The sequence below is a fragment of the Bos mutus genome, unplaced genomic scaffold, assembly GCF_027580195.1.
Source record: "Bos mutus isolate GX-2022 unplaced genomic scaffold, NWIPB_WYAK_1.1 CTG214, whole genome shotgun sequence".
NCBI lineage: Eukaryota > Metazoa > Chordata > Mammalia > Artiodactyla > Bovidae > Bos > Bos mutus.
Genome location: NW_027219597.1, coordinates 248,405 through 269,226, shown reverse-complemented (window position 1 = coordinate 269,226; position 20,822 = coordinate 248,405). Strand labels below are relative to the sequence as shown.

At 46.6% G+C, this 20,822-nt stretch overlaps 4 protein-coding genes across 4 annotated transcripts in view; 2 read left to right on the top strand and 2 right to left on the bottom strand.

Moving 5' to 3' along the window:
• TSPEAR (thrombospondin type laminin G domain and EAR repeats) overlaps positions 1-20,822 on the top strand; it is a 143,000-nt gene that overhangs the window by 35,983 nt on the left and 86,195 nt on the right. The gene's annotated exons all lie outside the window — the stretch shown is intronic.
• LOC102287224 (keratin-associated protein 12-2) lies at positions 3,364-3,738 on the bottom strand. Its single transcript, XM_005911466.3, has one exon. It carries the CDS (start codon positions 3,736-3,738, stop codon positions 3,364-3,366), a length of 375 nt encoding a protein of 124 aa, XP_005911528.1.
• LOC106701683 (keratin-associated protein 12-1-like) lies at positions 5,926-6,387 on the top strand. Its single transcript, XM_014483619.1, has one exon. It carries the CDS (start codon positions 5,926-5,928, stop codon positions 6,385-6,387), a length of 462 nt encoding a protein of 153 aa, XP_014339105.1.
• LOC102288366 (keratin-associated protein 10-8) lies at positions 12,521-13,502 on the bottom strand. Its single transcript, XM_070366803.1, has 3 exons — positions 13,135-13,502; positions 12,973-13,103; positions 12,521-12,813 (listed from the first exon to the last, which is right to left on the bottom strand). Exons 1-3 carry the CDS (start codon positions 13,500-13,502, stop codon positions 12,521-12,523), a joined length of 792 nt encoding a protein of 263 aa, XP_070222904.1.

Below are 20,822 nucleotides of genomic sequence, written 5' to 3'. Positions count from 1 at the left end.
AGGTCACAGGAATGCAACAGGCAGGGCTACACGCACAATGAGGGTTGCAGAGTGGCTGGCAGGATGTGACCATGCCGTCACTGGGACAGCACAGCAGAGACCCGCTGGGGTCGGGGGAGTCGCAGGCACCCCCACACACCACGGGCGGGCAGCAGATGGGGGCGCAGCCCAGGGCACCACAGCCGGCGGGCGAGCCGACGCAGCACATGGTGGTGGGGCTGCTGGTCTGGTCTGCGGGTCCCTCCCCAGCAGCCTTTATTACCCGGGACGTGTGTCCCGGCAACGTGGCCCCTCCTTGTGCTGTTGATCCTGTTTGCACTTTCCTGTCCCTGTGCCGGGTGCCCCATGAAGCCCGTCAACAAGCACAGCCTGCAGTCTCTGGGCTGGGAGTGGCCATGCTCGTGCTGGGCAGGGCTCGTGCTGGGCAGGTGCTGTGCCATGCTGGCCACTGGGCTCTACTGGTGGTTTGAGGTGGGCAAACTGCCTGAGGAGTCAGGGTCCCAGTGTACCCGTGCTGCCAGTCCCTGGGTGTCCCTGGTGGGCACTGACACTCACATGCCCTGGGGTGTCTGTGCATGCTGTGCATGGGGCTGGGGCATGTTGCTCGGCTCTTCCGCTCAAGTCCCCACTGGGCCTCTTGCTGTGGGGACATTTGGGCGTCCTGCCTGCCAATGTGGGTACCTGGTGTCGGGAAGGAGGGGAGAACCCTGGGGTGACGTGCCCAGACTCCTGCCTGCATGGCTCTATAGCCCCTGGGGAGGACAGACCAGCTGGACACCACTGAGAGGGAGGAAACTGAGCCCTGCGTGGGATTTCTGATAGATATCTTAATGGTTGGGTACTGCTTTTTGATCCAATTTGAAAATCTGTCTTTTGATTTTGACGTTCAGACATTTTGCATTGAATGTAATTGTTACTGTTTTTAAAGGTAGAATACCATCTTGTGAGTTGTGTTCGATTTGTCCCATCTGTTCTTTTCCCTCATTTCCTTCTTTTTAATTATTCCATTTCATTTCTACTTTTAGCTCATCACTTACACATCTTTTGGAAGCTGCTTGGCCTAGAGTTTATACTATACACCTTTAACATAATACAGTCTGCTTCCAGACAACATTCTACCATTGCATCCATATTGTCAGGATTCCACAGCCCAGCACGTCCATTTCCTTTCATAGCCTTTGTGTTATTGTCATATTTTACTTTTCCATTTATTAAGAATCCCGCAGTGCACTGTTACTACATTTGCTCTAGACAACTGTCTAATAATGATTGTTATATTTGTCTTCTCTTTAAAATCATTTCTAGGGCCATTCTGTTCCTTGTGTAGGCCCAAGTTTCTCTATGCTATCATACTCCTGACCTGAAGAAATTTTCTCAATATTTCTGGCAGCACATATCATCTGCTGATCTCTCTCATTTTTTGTTTACCTAAGAGAGTGTTTATTGCACTTTCAATTTTGAAAGATATTTCCCAGTTTTGTGGGCTGACAGATTTTTCATTTAGTATTTTATAGATGTCATTCCATTGTGTTTGGATTGTGGAATTTCTAATTAGAACTCTGATGTAATTCTTATTTTTACTCTTCTGTACATGGCATATATTTCCCATATGAGTGCTTTCGAGATTTCCTCTTTATTTTTTTTTTTGACAGCCACTATTTTAATATGATGTGTCCAGGTCATTTTTTTGGTCAGGGGAGGGTAGGGAGAAGGTCCTTATCCCACGTGAGGTGCTCTGGTGTTTTTAGGCTTATGTCTTTCATCACTTTTAGAAAATTTCTCAGATACGATTTCTTCAAATATTTCTTCTGTGAAGAGGTACGTTCTATGCCTTTTCTTTCTTTGGACTCTAGTTACATGCATCAGTGATACTTTGATATTGTCCCAGAGTCTGTGATGTTCTCTTCTTATCCCCATCCCCACCATCTTGCTCTTTGCTTTTGAATATGGTAGTTTCTATTTCCCCATCTTCAAGTTCATCGATTCTGCACTTGACTGTGTCAGGTCTACTCAAGAGCCCATGGAAGGAATTCATCTTTGATGCTGTATTTTTATTTCTATACTTTCCATTTGACCCTTTCCTCTATTTTCCATCTCTCTGCAGCAATTCCGCATCTGTGTGGTCCCCACATGTGTGGCCCATGTTTTACACTCAACCCTTTAACATATTAGTCACGTTTATTTTTAAATTTCAGTTTCACGACTGCAGCATCTGGGTCACTTTGAGTCTAGTTGTATTGACGCCTTTGTCTCTTGACAATGAATTGATTTTTCCCTGCTTTTTTGAATGTCTTCTAAGTTTTGTCAACCTCAGATGTGTTAATTTAAATGGACATAAACTGTGTTTCTTCCTGGGAATAAGTGTCAGGTCATCAGTGTGGGGGACATTTGAATCAACCTGCTCAGATGTTGACCTTGGTTTGGGTTTTGGTGTTTTCTGAGGACCTTCCAGGTACCAGTGGCTTCAGAGTCCTTGTGTGGTTGTCAGCATCTTGTGCTTAGGACGGGGGCTGTGAACACAGTACTTTTGCTCTGCCCCTGCATGCCTGTCACACAGAAGTGACCTCTACATCTGTCTGCCTCTCCCTGCTGGAGACTTATGTGCTCAGGCAGCTGTGCTGGCCAGGCTGGAGCCAGGAGGAAAGTGGGGCTCTCTGGTCTTGGCCCAAGGTCAACCCTGGCAGGCCCTGTGTGCCTGGGCCTGAGGGGTGAGGCTTTCTCAGATCTGTCTCCTCTCCCTGGGATGGCCAGACTCCCCTTTGTGTGTGTGGTGGGTTTGTATGAGCCTTATGGTCTCCCTGTGTGGTCATCCTTTAGGCACCAGATTGGACCTGGGTCTGGGCCTGTTTCCCACCCGCCATTCAGAGGTAGGGGAAGTCCTTCCCCACTCACAATGTGAGTCTCAAGTGGCCGATGTGGGGACATACCTTCCCCACCCTCCACCCACCAAGGACCCTCCACCTTCAGCTGAGCTGTCAAGAGGGCTCTTTGAGGAGAGTCCTCGGTACTTATGATTTGTATACACTTTTAAGAAGAAAACTTCAAAATATGTGAAGATAAAACAGGGGGACAGGCTGCATTGAGTAGCATGGTTTATTTGTATTTGGCTCACATAGGGTGTGGTTTCCTGCTGGAGTCAGAGAAGGACCCTGGGAACCAGGGCTTCCTCTGGGTAGGGGTGGATGCACCAGTTCACAGAAGGGTCCAGATCATCCTGCCACGTTCTCACGCAGGTTCAGAGCTTGGTTGATCATGCTTTTCATCTGCCACATTCAGAACCTGGAGGCCCACTGAGGACTTGTGCTAGGAGGGGTATAGGAGTGATCTGGTCTGCACTGGGAGCATCTGCGAGGAGGCTCATGATCAAAAGCAGGAAGAGGTGCTACAGGAGATGGGTCTATAGACCAGGGTGGGGCAGGAGGGCTGGTAGCACCCAGAGGACTGGCAGGAGGGGGCCACATACACGGCTGGCCTGTAGCTCACGGGCAGGAACACAGAGGACTGGCAAGAAGGAGTCACACACAGGGTGGGCTTGTAGGTCACTGGTAGACATACGGCTGGCCTGTAACTCACGGGTACGCAGGTTGCCTGGCAGGTGCTGGACGTGCTGCAGGTTGGTTGGCAGAGGCTGGACGTGAAGCAGGACGTGTGGCAGGGACTGGATGTGCTGCAGGATGGCTGGCAGGAGCTGGGCACGCAGGCAGCCTGGCAGCCTGAGGAGCAGCTGGTGTGGCACATGGTGGTGTGGGGCTGGGTGGTGTTGGGCAGAGAGCTGGAGATGTCTGCAGGCTGCCTCCCTCAGCAGCTTTTATACCCAGGCTGTGGGCGTCCCAGCAACAAAAACACAACTGTTGACTTCCTTGTGGTTGTCGCCACTGTGTTTCCCCAACGTCTTATTATCCTGGGGCACGTTTTTCTGGGCTATTCTCCTCCATAAATTAGTTTGGCTTTGAGGCCAGGTCCTCCCTCTAAACAGGATATTCTAGTTTGCCTTTCCATGGGGTTCATGGTGTTTCTCCAGGTTATCATTGTGCACGGGGAATCCCCAGATTGACTAAAAGTACTGTATCTTTTTAGTCCTTTTAATCTCATGCTGTCAGTGAAGACTTTGAGGCCATCGTATATTTTGAGCTTTTACTTTGCATGTGAAAATGAAAGTGAAGTCACTCAGTCATGTCCAACTCTTTGTGACCCCATGGACTGTAGCCTACCAGGCTCCTCAGTCCGTGGAATTTTTCAGGCAAGAGTACTGGAGTGGGTTGCCATTTCCTTCTCTAGGGGGTCTTCCCAACCCACAGATCAAACCCGGTCTCCCTCATTGTAGGTAGATGCTTTACCATCTGAGCCACCAGGGAAGCCCTCAAGCTTTTTTACTTTGCATAGGAAAACATTGAAGCAGGTGCCTGCAAATTTCAGTCTTTGGGGCAAAGCCACACACATGCATTTAGTGTATCTAAGGCTGCTTTTCCCTACAATGTTGAGTTGTTGTGAGTGAAACCACATAGCTACAAAGCCTGAGATGCTTACTCTAGGCCCTTTACAGAGTTTGTCAGCTCCTGCCTTATTGTAATCATGCAAGAACTGATTTGCTCAGGCAGCAGATTATTCTGTGTGCTGGGGTAGAAACGTCCAGCTTCATGAGCCCTCCAGGGCAGTGGAGTGAATGAAAAATCAATGCATGGAATCATTCTGAGGGGCGGGGGCTGAGGCCCAGAAAAGAAAGCAGGTTCAGTGGAGAAGTGATCTGGGGGCCTCTGGGAGGAGGTGATGCTGAGCTGACAGTGGGTGCAGTGAAAGGTCAGGGGTGGTGGGTGCTCCAGGCAGAGGCAGCAAGGACAGGGTGTGAGGACCTTGCTGCAGAAACAGAAATATTCCAGGAGCAGTGGGAAATCCCACAGCGTGGGGTGCCAGAGAACCAGTGTAGGGGGACAGACTCAGATCATAGAGCCTGAGGACCAGTCAGCACAACCTGGGCTATGGAAGAAGAAAGAGTCAGTGAACTTGAAGACATGTCAGTAGAAAGCATCCAATCTGAAGAAGAGAGACAAAGAGATAAGAAAAACAAAGAGGGTTTTTGAGACCATATCAGAAAGGCTAACATGCAAGTAATTTCAACCCCAGAAGGAGAAAAGAATGACACTGAAGCCTAAGGATATTTTGAAGAAATAAGGGACAAAACCCCCAAATCTGATTAGGAAAATTCCAATTTACAGATCCAAGAATCACACACCACACCTAAATCCCACTCTGTTAGGAGCAATGTAAAGACCACAGATTGCAGAGTGAGACCGAGCAGCTTCAGTGCATTACAGGACCTTCCAGGTCTTCCTGACTGGATGTCTGTGTTGCCGGCCCCTTGAATGGTGGCAGGGTTGATAACTGATTGGTTATGAGACAGTCCATGTAAAATGCTTAGTTCAGCCCTGGCATGAACTGGAACCTGGTTGTTATGATTATGGCAATAACGTGGCCACAGCCCCCAGTGAGGAGCCCCACCCCAAGGGAGAACCTTCTGGATCACAAATCAAATGGAGGTGCTGGTGCAACAAGTGTGATTGTGTTTATGTGGACAAAGGACAGGGTGGTTAAATTGGGGGAAGACCTTGAAAATCACCACGTGGGGGCCCAGTCCTGGCCTGATGGCCCTTCCCCATCCAACCCAGGCTCTGATTTCAGAAATCCCAGGGCGACTGGGTCACTGTCAGCCTCCAGCTGAGGGAGCTTCCCGAACTGAGTCACGGCAGCTGGAGGCTCCAGGAAGAGACCCTCAGGGGGAGGAGGAGGAAAAACAGCAGGCGGCCATAAAGAAGACACCTGGTGCCTCATTGCCAGGACGCCACAGCCTGGGTATAAGGGACACCCTGGGGAGGGAGCCTCCAGACCAGCCCTGTCCTCTGTCTCGACCCCACCCAGCCCCAAACCACCATGTGTGACACCAGCTGCCCTGCAAGCTGCCAGTCAGCTTGCTGTGTGCCCAGCTCCTGCCAGGAGATTTGCTGTGTGCCCAGCTCCTGCCAGCCGGCCTGCCCTGCTGTCTGTTGCCCCGCTTTGGGCTGTGGGAGCCCCTGTGGTGCCTCCCGCATGGCTGTGCTGTGCCGGCCGACCTGCTGTGCACCCAGCCCCTTCCAGGACGTTTGCTGTGTGCCCAGCCCCTGCCAGGCATCCTGCTGTGCACCCAGGCCCTGCCAGGACGTTTGCTCTGTGCCCAGCCCCTGCCAGGCATCCTGCTGTGTGCCTTTGAGCTGCAAGCCTGTCCTGTATGTCCCTGTGCATGGCAAGCACATCGTGTATGTGGTCCCCTTCTGCCAGCCTTCTGGGTGCTGCCAGCCCTCCTGCCCTGCTGTGGTCTGCAGACCGGACCCCTGCAGCGTCCCTTCCTGCTTCTGAGCCCATGACCTGCAGGACCCATCCCCTGTGTGGGGGGTCAGAAGCAGCGGGCTCTCTGACCTCCCACAAGGCAGCCCAAACATCGTCCTCCTCACACCTCCCAGACCCGATTAGATTGTGTGGCAGCAAGGCCGCATGGTCCCAACCAGCTAGGCTGAGGGACTCACCCATCAGTGTCCCCCGGCCCCTGCCCGGGTCATCCCCATGGTGCCTGCACTGGCTGGTCCAGGCTCTGATGCCTCCAGCATCACAGGTCTAATAAACATCAGAGTGCGATGTTCACTGAGTCATCCAGGTTGGGCTCAACCAGGATTGTGCTTGATTAGTTTGTCTTCTACACCCACACCTGGGGGGAATGTGGGGTGGCTGGACATTGGGTTGGAGCCATCCCAGAGGGCAGATGGGCCATCTGTGGAATTAGGGAGGCAGCCAGGACTGCGCCCCTGCTGGCACACCACATGGGGAGGGGTGTTCGGCTCCATGTTCTGGAACAGCGCTGAGAAGGAAGGAAGGTTCCCAGAGGTCTCAGTGATTATACGGCCGCAGTAGCTCCCTGGTTTAGGGTGAGGAGAAGGTGCTGGGCAGTGGAAAGGCCACAGCACCCACCTTGGTGGCCCACCAGAGAGTGGACACTGGGCCTCTTGGACGCACTGGTGTTTTGTGTCACACTGACAGAGTTCACCAGTGAATCTGTCCAGGCCTTTTTTTGGTGGAATTTTTTTTTTAATATTCAATTTTGAAATAACTACAGATTTCCATGAAGTTGCCAGAAAGAAAGTACAGGGAGTTCCTGTATACTTTGACCCAGTTTCCCTCAATGATAGCATTTTGGATAACAAGCACAGGGCGCGACCGGGAAGTTAACAGTCCACAGATCTCATCCAGAGCGCATCGATTTTATGTGTGTGTGTAGCTCCATGCAGCATCTTCATGTTTGTTGTTCACACAAACACCACCACAGTGAGAGGCAGGATTGTACCATCACCACAAGGCTCCTTCCTCTACCCCATTACAGCCACACCCACCCACACTCGCATCCCTAACCCTTGGCTGCCACTTATCTCTTCTGTATCTCTACTCTTTTGTTAAATTGAGAATGTTATTAAAGGGTATCATTTACTGTTGTTATTTAGTCGTTAAGTCATGTGCAGCTCTTTGTCACCCCACGGACTGCAGCATGCCAGGCTCCTCTGTCCTCTACTATCTCCCGGAGTTTGCTCAAATTCATATGCATTGAGTCAGTGATGCTACCTAACCATCTCATCCTCTGCCACCACCTTCTCTTCTTGCTGTCAGTTTTCCCAGCATCAAGGTCTTTTCCAGTGAGTCAGCTCTTCACATCAGGTGGCCAAAGTATTGGAGTTTCAGCTTCAACATCAGTCCTTCCAATGAATATTCAGGACTAATTTCCTTTAGGACTGACTGGTTTGGTTTCTTTGCTGTCCAAGGGACTCTCAAGAGTCTTCTCCAAAACCACAATTCAAAAGCATCAATTCTTTGGCATTCTGCCTTCTGTATGGTTCAGTTCTCACATAGTACTTGACTACTGGGAAGATCATAGCTATATGGACCTTTATAGGCAAAGTGATGTCTCTGCTTTTTAATACACTGTCTAGGTTTGTCATAGCTTTTCTCCCAAGGACCAAGTGTCTTTTAATTTTGTGTCTGCGGTCACTGTCCACAGTGATTTTGGAGCCCAAGAAAGTAAAATCTGTCACTGCTTCTACTTTTCCCCTATTTGCATGGAAGTGACAGGACCGAATGCCATGATCTTAGTTTTTTGAATGTTGAGTTTTAAGCCAGCTTTTTCACTCTCCTTTTTCACCTTCATCAAGAGGCTCTTTAGTTCCTCTTCACTTTCTGCAATTAGACTGGTATTGTATGCATATCTGAGGTTGTTGATATTTCTCCTGGCAATCTTGATTCCAGCTTGTGATTCATCCAGCCAGGCATTTCACATGATGTACTCTGCATGTAAGTTAAATAAGCAGGGTGACAATATACAGCCTTGTGGTATTTCTTGCCCAATTTTGAACCAGTCAGGTGTTCCATGTTGGGTTCTAACTTTTACTTCTTAACCTGCATACAGGTTTCTCAGGAGGCAGGTAAGGTGGTCTGGTCATCTCTAAGAATTTTCCAGTTTGTTGTGAACTACACAATCAAAGGCTTTAGCATAGTCAGTGAAGCAGAAGTAGATGTTTTTCTGGAATTTCCTTGCTTTCTCTATGATCCAATGAATGTTAGAAATTTGGTCTCTGGTTCCTCTTCCTTTCCTAAATCTACCTTGTACATCTGGAAGTTCTTGTTCAAGTACCACTGAAGCCTAGCTTGGATTTTAAGCATAACCTTACTAGCATGTGAAATGAGTGCAATTGTACAGTAGTTTGAACATTTTTTGGCATCCTAAAATATGTCAGTTTTTGAGACTGACTTTATTCACTCCACACAACTCCCTTGAGATCCACTCAGGCTGTGGTGTCAATAATTTGCTCCTTTTTACTGCAGAGTAAGACTCCAAGGTGTATATTTTTCTCAGTTTGCTAACCATTCACCTATCAATGGGCAGGTGGGTTATGGAAAGGTTTTAAACTATGAATCCACTTTCTCTGATTGATATAGGGCTATTCAGTTTATATATTTCTTCCTGAGTGATTTTTGATAGTTTGTGTCTTCTAAGGAATTAATCTGTTTCACTTAGTTTGTCAAATTTGTGGGCATAAAGTGACTCATAATGTTCCCTTATTATACTTCCAATGTCTGTAGGAGCTCTGGTGATGTCACATCTCTCATTCTTGATATTAGTGATTAGGATCTTCTCTGTTTGGCTTGCTAGTCAGTATAGATAAAGATTATTCAATTTTATCCATTTTCACAAGGAAAAAGCTTTTGGCTTATTTGATTTTCTCTTTTATTTTTCTGTTTTCCATTCCATTGATTTTCTACTCTGATCTTTGGTTTTGTTTTTCTCTTCTGAATTTAATTTGCCTTCTAGTTTCTTAAGGTGGAAGCTGAGGTCATTTATTTGAGAGTTTTCTTCTTCTCTAACAAGGACATTCAGTGCTACAAATGTCCCACTCTGCATCACTTTAGCAACATCCCACGAATTTTGATATGTTGTATTTTCACTTTTATACACATCAAAATATTTCCTGATTTCCTTTTTTCTTCATTTCCTGATTTATATTTTATTTAGAAGTCTATTTCATTTCTAAGTAGTTGGGGATTTTACAAGATCTTTCTGTCCCTGGGTTTCTAATTTAATCCCAATGTGGTCAGAAAATACCTGTTTTGTGATTCAAATCTTTTCAGATTTACAGAGACTGGCTTTATAGCCCCCATATGGTCTATCTTAACAAATGTGAATTTTCTTGATACATGTTTTGCTTTGATTGAAAATGAAAGGTTTTTGTCTGGGGGTGGAGTGTTTTTTCAGTGTCAAATAGTTCACTGGTTAATACGTTCATGTTCAGTCACTAAGTCATGTCTGACTCCCTGCAATCCCATGGACTGTAGACCACCAGTCTCCTCTGTCCATGGGATTTCCCAGGCAAGAATATTGGAGTGTTTTGCCATTTCTTTCTCCAGGGGATCTTCCTGACCCAGGGATTGAACCCATGTCTACCTGTGTCTCCTGCATTGCAGGCAGATTCTTCACCACTGAGCCACTCAATAGTCTATATCCTTCCTGACCTTCTGTCTCCATGTTTTATAAGTTATTGAGAGAGGATTATTGAAATCTCAAGCTGTAAGAGTAGATTTGTCTGTTTCTCATTGCGGGTCAATCAGTATTTGCTTCATACATTTTGAAGGTCTACTATTAGGTGCATCAATATTTAGGATTGAGTGACTATTTTATCTTTATGAAAGGATCCACTCCATCCCTGGCAATAGTCTTTGATCTGGAAACTATACTTTATGGTATTGATAAAACTGCCCCAGCTTTCTTTTGATTCTCCAGTACTCTTGCACAGAAAATCCCATGGACGGAGGAGCCTGGTAGGCTGCAATCCATGGGGTCGCTAGGAGTTGGATATGACTGAGCGACTTCACTGTCACTTTTCACTTTCATGCATTGGAGAAGGAAATGGCAACCCACTCCAGTATTCTTGCCTGGAGAATCCCAGGGACGGGGGAGCCTGGTGGGCTGCCATCTATGGGGTCGCAAAGAGTTGGACACGACTGAAGCAACTTAGCAGCAGCAGCAGCAGCAACATGATATACCTCTTTCCAACTTTTTACTTTTAACCCATTTTCATTTTGTATTTAAAGTGCATTTCTCATAGTCAGCATAAAGTTAGGTCAACCTCAGTCAACCAGTCTCCATCTTAATTGGAGCATGCAGACAACCTATGTTTAGTGTGATAATGCTATTTGTCCCATACTCTTCCTCCCCTTTTCCTCATTTTATGCTTTATTTTTGGATTAATTGATTCTGTTTATGATTTCATATTATTTCCTTTGTTGGCTTATTAGCACAAGTCTTTCTTTTGTATCTTAGTGCACTAAGATCTTTCCAGGAGCCAGGAAAAGGTGATGTCCACAAGAAATGAGTAGATGAATTCATTATGGATTTAGACTGAGACACATGCAAATTGAGGTGAAAATTTTGCCAAAATTCCTCAGAATAGATTGAAGTAATTTAAAGGCAAACAGAGACTGGTGTGGGGCTTCAGTGGTGACTCAGTGGTAAAGACTTCATCTGCAATGCAGGAGACACAGAAGACATGGGTTCGATCCCTGGGTCAGAAACATTCCCTGAAGGGAGGGCATGGCAACCTGCTCCAGTATTCTTGCCTGGAGAATCCCATGGACAGAGGAGCCTGGCAGGCCACAGTCTATGGGGTTGCAAAGAGTTGGACATGACTGAAGTGACTGAGCACACATGTATGCTGAGGGTGTGAATTTTTCATGTAAGGTGCAGCTCTGGTGCTGGGCCACAGCTTAATCACTCATTCCTCCATCCCTCCCTCCCCCTCCTCTTTTCTCCCTCCGTCCCTCCCCTCTTTCTGCACTGAAATGAGGCTGCAGGAGTCATTTTGGGTTCTCCAAGAAGCCAATGCCATCATGTGATAGACTCGCTAGAAGTTTATTTTGGGGGAAGAGTAAGAGGGGGAGCAGAATGGGGAAGGGCTTTGACATGCCCAGGTTGACCAGACTCCCCTGCGTGGGGAGCAGGAAGGAAGGAGGGCCTGGTGGGCAGCACCTTGGCCCTCCACACAGCTCTGAGAATGCCTCAGCAGGTGGTTGTATAGTTGGAGCACGAGGCTTCTGTCCTGCTGTCCCAATGGTGGGCTGGGAGCAGCCTGGCATGGATGCTGGGGTCAAAGCAACAGTGGCAGCTGGGACCCCATGGTGGGTTCTTGTGAGGGGGTCTGCGTGGAGCCTTCAGGATGGACACAGTGCGCCTTTGATAAGCAGCATTCAGAGCTGAGGAAACACTATTCACTGTCCTCGGGACCTCACCGGGGAGGGAGGGCTGCAAGTGCCACGGAAGAAAGGCAGAATGTGGCTGGGTTGCAGAGCCGCAGGCCTCAAGGTCTCTTGATTGACCTCGGGGTGCACGGCCACCCCTCAGCTTTGTGGGGGAGGCCTGGACAGCGCAGCCTCGGCCTGAAGCACAGGGTGGCTGTGCCCTGTTTTGCCAGGTCCCAAGTCCAGAGCCTTCCTGGTTCTCTTCTCCCAGGAAGGGTCATGGGAGGTTCTGTTTGGAGTTCTGAGGGCGGTGTGTGCCCCTCCCCGGAGCCCCTTGCCACCACCACACTCACATCAGGAGAGGACATGGGATGAGGAAGCATGTAGAGTGAAGAAGCCGAGTTTATCAGGCTAGGCTGGCAGGTCCTGCGGAGGAGAGTCTGGGAGCCAAGGGGGCGGGGCCTGGAGGAGGGGCGGGGCCCAGAGAACCGGACCGCTGTGATGACTCAGCCTGGGTTTAGGCTCTAGGATGACCTTGGCAGCAACTGCTGAGAAGACCCTGGAGGATGAGGAGTCCCTGTCATTCCTGGTGACACAGAGGAGACGGCCTGTGGGTGTCCTTTCTGGGGTTAAAGTCCTGGGGGAGGTTAAGGGCTGATAGCTCTGAGCTGAGCCTCTCTGTTGAGGGACCCTGGAGCCTGGCTGGCCCTGAGGGGCCAAGTCAGCAGCAGGGCTCCGGGGCCGAGGCAGGGACGCAGCAGGCTGGGCGGGAGCATGCGGGCCGGCAGAGCAGGGACACGGAGGAGGCCGGGCGGCAGCAGCTGGGCTGGCAGGAGGAGGTGTGCACACAGCAGGCAGGGCGGCACACGGGGCGGCAGAGGAGGGACACGGAGGAGGCTGGGCAGTAGCAGCTGGACTGGCAGGAGGAGGTGGGCACACAGCAGGTGGGGCGGCACACAGGACGGCAGAGGAGGGACACAGAGGAGCAGGAGGGTCTGCAGCAGGATGAGGGGGCTGAGCAGGGGGAGGCCTCACAGCACACTGGCCTGCAGCAGACAGGGGTGCAGCAGATGGGCTCACAGCAGGCCTGCTGGCAGGGGGAGGAGGTGCAGCAGGAGGGCTGGCAGCTAGACTGCTGGCAACATGAGGAGGTTGAGCAGGGGGAGGCCTCACAGCAGACAGGCCTGCAGCAGACAGGTGTACAGCAGAGAGATGTGCAACAGACAGGTGTGCAGCAGACAGGCTTGCAGCAGACGGGCTCACAGCAGACAGGCCTGCAGCAGACAGGCTTGCAGCAGACAGGGCTTGCAGCAGACGGGCTCACAGCAGACGGGCCTGCAGCAGACAGGCTTGCAGCAGACAGGCTTGCAGCAGACGGGCTCACAGCAGGCCTGCTGGCAGGGGGTGGAGGTGCAGCAGGAGGGCTGGCAGCTAGACTGCTGGCAGCACAAGGCTGGGCAAGAGCTGCTGCAGCCTGGCTGGCAGCAGGGACTGGAGTCACAGCTCACTGGGGCGCAGAGGAGGGTCAGGCGGGGGGCTGGAGCACAGCAGCTGGGGGCACAGCAGGGGGGCTCGCAGCAGCTCTCTGGACAGTTGTCCACCTGCCAGGAGGAGCCGGTGCAGGAGTCACAGGACCCAGGCAGGCAGATCCGGCTGCTGTAGCTCAGGTCGCTGGAGCAAGCAGACAGGTTAGAGAAGGCCATGGTGGAGCTGGAGGAGGTATGTGTGTGTGAGTGAGTATGTGTGTGTGTGAGGTGCTCAGACTCCTGGCTTATATACCCCTCCTGGGTGTGTGTTGTCCCAACAGAGGCTTCCACGCCTCTCTTCCTGGTTGGTATGGTGCCCTGTGAGGACTCTCACTTGGGTCAGCTCCACTGTCATGAGATGTCCTTGCTCAGCTCATAAAACTTGGGGTCACTGCTGGCAGGGTGCCAGATTCTGGCCTGAGACTGGCTCTACAGGACACCTGGAGGAAACATGCAGGCTTCCCATGGCTGACCCCTTGGCCTCTCCCAGGCAGGTCATATGCATGGGCACCTTGTGACAGCTCCAGGTCCATGAGGACGTGCACTGAGTGGGCCAGTCTGTGTGTGTAGGGCCTCACCTGGCTTAGCTGGCCTGGCCTGTGACTGGGGAGAAGAGGACAGAGGTATCCGTTTTGGGGAAAAGACAACAGGAGAGGGCAGGGCCTTACTGGCGGGCTCTGTGAACTTCTGTGGTCCCCATGTCAGTAAGGAGGATGGTGCCTGAGAACAGGAGAGGATCTTCCCTCCCCTAAGTAGGAGATGGACTGTTCCCGTGATGCTGGGGCTCCCTGGTGCATTAGAGTGACCAGATCCAAGGACTGAACTTTGAGTGCTAAACCACGTCCCCCAGAGCCCATGGTCAGTTGTCCTGAGAGGCAGGTCTTGGATCAGGATTTAATCCTGAGACAGGCGTGGGTGAAGGTGGTGTGGAGAAGCTGGAGAACAATCTGTCACAATTTCAATAAAAATCCAAAGGGAATCTTTTTTGTGTACAAATCAAGAATATTGAACTGCCAGAAAATACTTGCAATTTGCATGATAGGTGAAAAGTTAATATGAAAATTTTAAAGTGACTAAACTAAAACAATATAAGATAAAATAATCGAACAAAATTAAAAACATTTGTTTTCAATAATCATATGAAAAACTACTTGATATCAATAATGAAAGTTTCCCAAATTAAAACATAAATGTCCCACCTTTAAGATGAACCAAGATTTACAAAGCTGATCATTTCCAGGGCTGCTGTGCATGGGGGCTCACTCTTAGGCATGCTTTTTTTCACATAATATGAAATTTATTATTTACTCCATTTTGAAGTGTACAATTCAGTGACGTTTAATACAGTCACATGTGCAGCCATGACCACCACCCAGTTCTAGAACATTTTCCATCACTCCAAAAGGATATCCTGCATTATTAAGCAGTCCCTTCCAGCCCCTGTTAATCACTAATCTGCTTTCTGTCTCTACAACTTTGCCTATTCTGCACATTTCACGTAAGTGGAATCATACAATATGTACCTTTTGTGTTGACTTTTTTCACTCAGCATGTTTTCAAGGTTCATCCACATTGTAGCATGTGTTGGTGCTTAATTTCTTTTAGGGATAATATTCCATTATATGGATAGACCACATTTTATTTATCCATTCATCAGTTGATGGAGATTTTGGTCATTTCCACCTTTTGGTTAATGTGACTAATGCTGCTTTGAACATTTTGTATAAGTTTTTGTTTGAACACTGCTTTTTAATTTCTTGGATGTATACCTAGGAGTGAAATTTCTGGGTCATATGGTGGCTCTGTGTTTAACATTTAGAGGTACTGCCTGGCAGTTTTTCACTCAGGTGCAACATATATCTTATTTGGAGAGATGTCTATTAAAGTGCTTTGAAAGAAAGAAAGAAAAGAAAGTGAAGTCGCTCAGTCGTGTCTGACTCTTTGTGATCCCATGGACTGTAGCCCACCAGGCTCCTCTGTCCATGGAATTTTTCAGGCCAAAGTACTGGAGTGGGTTGCCATTTCCTTTTCCAGGGGATTTTAAACCCAGGAACCATTTTAAATTAGATTGTCTTTTTGTTGTTGAGTTGTAGTTCTTTATGTTTTCTGAATGTTAGACCCTTATCAGAATTATGATTTGCAAATATTTTCTTCCATTCTGTGGGCTGCCTTTTCACTTTCTTGATGGTATCCATCAATATACACAACTTTTTAATTTTGATGAAGTTGAATTTATTTTTTTTTTGTTGTTGCTTGTGCTTTTGGTGTCATATCTAAGAAACTGTTGCCAAATCTAAGGTCATGCAGATTTATCTTTATGTTTTCTTCTAAAAGTTGTAGTTTTAGCTCTCATAATTAGATCTTGGAGGCACTTTGAGTTATTTTTTGTATATGGTGTATGATAGGATTAAACTTCATTCTTTTGCTTGTAACTATTAGTTGTCCCAGCACCATTTATTGAAGAGACTATTCTTTCCCCATTGAATGGTCTTCATACTCTTGTTAAAAATCAGCAGACCATAGGTGTATGTTTTTTTACTCCATTGATCTATTATGTCTATCCTTGTGTCAGTACCAGTATTTAGAAGACTGTAGCTCTGTGCTAAGTTTTATTTCTTTCTTTCTAATTTGTGTATCTTTTATTTCTTTTTCTTGCCTAATTTCTCTGACTAGAACTTCCAGGACAACACTGACTAGAAGTGGTGAAAGTGGACATCATTGTCTTTTTCCTGATTGTAGGGAGAAGTTTTCAGTATTTTACCATTGAGCATGTTGATGACTGTGGGTTTTTCAAAATGACCTCTGTTATACAGTTGAGGAAATTCTCTGTACTCTTAGTTTTCTGAGTGTTTCTATCTTGAAAGAGTGTTGTCTTTTTTCAAATTCTTTTCCTGTATCAATTGAGATGATCATGTGGGGTCCCCCCCTTTATTTTATTAATGTGGTGCATTACATGACTGGTTTTCACATGGTGAATCACTCTCGCATTCTTTGGATAAATCCCACTTGGTTGTGGTGTATATCCACAACGTGGTATATATCCTTTTAATATGCTGCTGGATTTTGTTTGATTGTATTTTGCTGAGGATTTAAAAAATCTGTATCAATAAGGAAGTTCAGTCTGTAGTTTTCTTTTTTCCTTTTCTTAGTCTTTATGTGAGTTTGACATCAGGATGGTGCTGACCTCATAGAATCAGTTAGAAAGTGGTTAGAAAGTGTTCCCGTATCTTCTGTTTTGGAAAGAGTTGAGAAAGATTGGTAGCGATTGTTCTATAAATGTTTAGTAGAATTCAGCTTTGAGCTGGTCCTGGGCTTTCCTTTTTGGTGAGGTTTTCGATTACTGATTTAATCTTGTCACTCGATTTATGTCTTGCCTATTTCTTTTTGAGTCAGTTCACTCACTTTAGAGCCAAAGATACAAATAGACTGAAAGTGAAAGGATGGGGAAAATTTCATGAAAATAATAACCAAGAGAGAGATGGATAGCAATAATACAATTAGACAAAATGAACTTTGAGTCAAAAATTGTAGTAGGGGGCAAATAAGGAAATTAAATATTGATAAAAATGTTACTATGTCAAGAAGATATAATAATTATAAGCCTATATGGTCCTAGCAATAGACTTAAACTATGTAAAGTGAAAATAGACAGAATGAGGAGAGAATTAGCATTTTTTAAAAAATAATTAATGTTATTTCCATTACTAAACAATGAAACAGAACAACTAGATCAAAGTTTGGTAATGAAATAGAGGCCTTGAAGGACACTGTAAACCAGCCAGACAAGCATTCATACAGAACACTCAACACTAGGTTACCTGTTGGTTTTCAAGTGCACATGGGGCATTCTCCACATTAGACCCTGTGTTAAGCCATAAGACAAATCTCAATACATTTTAAAAGATTGAAATCATACAGAATATCTTCTCTGACCACAGTGGAAAGAAACTAGGAATCAATTAACAAAGGGAAAACTGGAAAATTCACAAATAAATGGAAATAAAAACAGTACAGTCTTAAACAACCAATGGTTTAAAAAAGAATCAAAAGGTAAGTTAGCAAATACTTTTCAGGTGAATGTAAATGAAAACACAGCAAGCCAGTACTTACAGGATACAGCAAAAACAATGCTGAGGGGAAAATTTATACCTGCTAACAATTGCATTAAAAAAGAAGAAAAATCTCAAATTAAGAATCTAGCTTTACTCTTCAAGGAATTAGAAGAAGAAGAACAAACTAAACCCATAGCTAGCAGAAGGAAGGAAATAAAGATTAGAACTCAGATGAAAGAAACAGAAACTTAGAAAAATATAGATAGTCAATGAATCTAAAAGTTAGTTCTTTGAAAAGAGCAGCGCGATCAACAAACGTTTAGTTAGACTGACTAAGAAAAAAGGAAAAGTCTCAAATTACTACAGTCAGATATAAAAATGGGGACATCACTACTGACATTTCATAAACAAAAAGGATTATACAGGAGCACTATGAACAACTATTCATAAAAAATTAGATCACCTAGAAAAATGGAAAATCTCATAAACACAAACTACCAAAACTGACAATTTTCCTAAGGTTCTTTATTTCCTCATATTGTTTCAAGTTCGTGTTTGGTGCCCTTTTATCTCAGTCTGAATTGTCATATCTTGTAGGGCATGTCTAATAACTATGGACTCTTTCGGTTTTTATTTACCTGGAAATGTCTTAATTTCTGTCTCATTTTTGAGGGGTAATTTTGCTGGATGTAGACTTCATGGTTGACAGTTTTTTCTTTCAGCACTTTAAAAGTCATCCCTCTGCCTCTAGTCTCACAGTTTCTCATAATAAATTGGGTGTTAATTCTCTTCTTGCTGCTTGTAAGATCCTATCATTGTCTTTGGATAATTTAACTGGAACATGTTTCAGTGTGTAATTCTTTGAGTTTAGTCTACCTGGAGATCATGGAGCTTCTTGGACATGTAGATTCGCATGTTTCCTCAAATTTGGGGAGTTTTTGGCCATTATTTCTTCAAATAATTTTTTCTGCTCCTTTCTCTTCTCTCTTCCTGGACCTTCCTGTTAAGTGTATGCTGGTGCACTTGATGCCGTCCCTCAGGTCTCTTGAGTTCTCTTCATTCTTTTTTCCCATCTACCCCTCAAGCTGGAGTCTTTTCACCTGATTTATTTGCACATTTACTAATTCTTCTGCCTCCTCAAATGTGCTATTGAGCCCCTTCAGTGAAATCTTTATTTCAGTTTTTATACATTTCAACTCTAGAAATTCTTTTTGGTACTTTAAAAAAAATTAAATTTCTGTCTCTCTATTGCTGTTCTGTTTCATGAGACTTAACCTTTGTTCACAGTTTCCTTGAACTACTTGGGTACATTAAGAGTTGATTTAAGACTTTGTCTAGTAATTTCAATTCCTGGGCTCTTCAGTGACATTTTCTACTAATTGCTTTTTTTTTGGAGTGTCAATGAGCCATACTTTTTCTTTACATACTGCACAATTTTTGATGGAAATGGGGGATCTTGAATATGATAATGCAATAACTCTGAACATCAGGTTTTCCTCCTGTAGTTTGTGGTTGTCGGTTGTTGTGACTTACTGTTGTTGTTTTGTTTGATGACTCTTCTGAACTTGTTTTGGAATGACTACTCTTTCTCATGTTCCATTAGCTTAGTGGTCAGGTAGTGGTTTGACAGAAATTTCCTTAAACATTGGAGCCGGAAATATTTTTTCCAGTCTTTGTATTTGTACTCTGTTTGTGAGTCAGGGCATGCTTTCAGACCTCAGCTGGGCAGTTTACAACTCTACCTTCACTTCCACTTCCTGCTTGGTCAGACCTGGAGGTGGGGCCAGAGGTGAGTGCAAAGGGCCTTCTTGGGTGCTGTCTGAGCTGGTGTCTCCTCATGAGTATGCTCAGACTCTTCTTGCCCTCAGGAGGCTGTGGTAGATCTGAAAGTCCTGTTCTCAAAGCATCTCACTTCACAAATCTTTGTCTTAGGCTCTTTGGGGTATCTTGTGTGTCACAACTGATGTTTTCCCCCTGGCATAGCAGCCAGTTGATTTGACAAACACTGTTCATGCAGTCACCTTTCTGCCTCCAGAGAGTTCTGAGTTACGAGAAATGAAGGCAAGTTCTTAGTGTGAGTCCTTCCAGAAGCCACCAACAGGTACAACAACCACAGTTCTTTCGGAATTAGGTCTGCTTGCTCCCTTCAGCCCCAGGAACCTCACCAGCACACAGGCTGTTGTCTTCAAGACTGCTGCTGAGCTGGGGGACAGGGGTGGGGAAGTGGAGTGCTGGTGGTGGTGGGGGGGTGAGGCTCTGCTAAAGTGCCACCGAGCTCTCCTACCTGCCTCAGTTGCCTTTTCCTTGGTGGAGCCTTTTCCTGGTTGTTGTAAAACTTTTACCATTTCCAGAGCTCAGATGTGGCTGATTCTGAGAGTTTTGCCAGTTTCTTCGGTGTTTCTGTGGGGAGTGAGCCCTTAGAGTTCTCTAGTCCCTGTCTTTCCTGACATCACTCTTAGCGGGCACAATTTTGAAAAGTCCCTTTTAGGGTATTTGGCAATATCATCCAGAATCTAAAATTGGCAGACACTTTGGTGGGGCAATCCCATGTCTGGGAATTTAAGCACCATGTGCACTATTGCCATAGGTACATGCTGAGGCCTCTGCTAGTGGTGATGTTTGTAATAGTCAGAAAAGACGCTTACTCCTTGGAAGGAACGTTATGACCACCCTAGATACCATATTCAAAAGCAGAGACATTACTTTGCCAACTAAGGTCCGTCTAGTCAAGGCTATGGTTTTTCCAGTGGTCATGTATGGATGTGAGAAGAAAGCTGAGTGCCGAAGAATTGATGCTTTTGAACTGTGGTGTTGGAGAAGACTCTTGAGAGTCCCTGGGACTGCAAGGAGATCCAACCAGTCCATTCTGAAGGAGATCAGCCCTGGGATTTCTTTGGAAGGAATGATGCTAAAGCTGAAACTCCAGTACTTTGGCCACCTGATGAGAAGAGCTGACTCACTAGAAAAGACCCTGATGCTGGGAGGGATTGGGGGCAGGAGGAGAAGGGGATGACAGAAGATGAGATGGCTGGATGGCATCACCGACTCGATGGACGTGAGTCTGAGTGGACTCCGGGAGTTGGTGATGGACAGGGAGGCCTGGCATGCTGCGGTTCATGGGTTCGAAAGAGTCGGACACGACTGAGCGACTGAACTGAACTGAGGGAGACTTTGAGGCTTCCCGGGTGGTAAAGAATCCACCTGCCAATGCAGGACACACGAGATATGTAGGTTTGGTCCCTGGGTTGGGAAGATCCCCTGGAGTAGGAAATGGCAACCCAGTCCAGTATTCTTGCCTGGAAAATTTCATGGACAGAGGAGTCTGGTGGGTTGCAGTCCATGGGGTCGCAAAGAGTCAGACACGACTGAGTGAGCACACACAGGGAGACTCTAAGTGTGTGTCCACCTAGTGCTAATAAACCAATAATGGTGGACCCACACTTTG

Bases quoted from the DNA above. Each gene is read 5' to 3' on its own strand.
- LOC102287224 (XM_005911466.3), bottom strand. From the start codon at position 3,738: ATGTGCCACACCAGCTGCTCCTCAGGCTGCCAGGCTGCCTGCGTGCCC.
- LOC106701683 (XM_014483619.1), top strand. From the start codon at position 5,926: ATGTGTGACACCAGCTGCCCTGCAAGCTGCCAGTCAGCTTGCTGTGTG.
- LOC102288366 (XM_070366803.1), bottom strand. From the start codon at position 13,502: ATGGCCTTCTCTAACCTGTCTGCTTGCTCCAGCGACCTGAGCTACAGC. The intron at 13,104-13,134 runs GCCCGTCTGCTG...GTCTGCTGCAAG, and splicing joins TGCAAGCCTGTCTGCTGCAG to CCCTGTCTGCTGCAAGCCTG. The intron at 12,814-12,972 runs GTGAGGCCTCCC...CCCCCTGCTCAG, and splicing joins CTGCTGCAGGCCTGTCTGCT to CCCCCTCATCCTGCTGCAGA.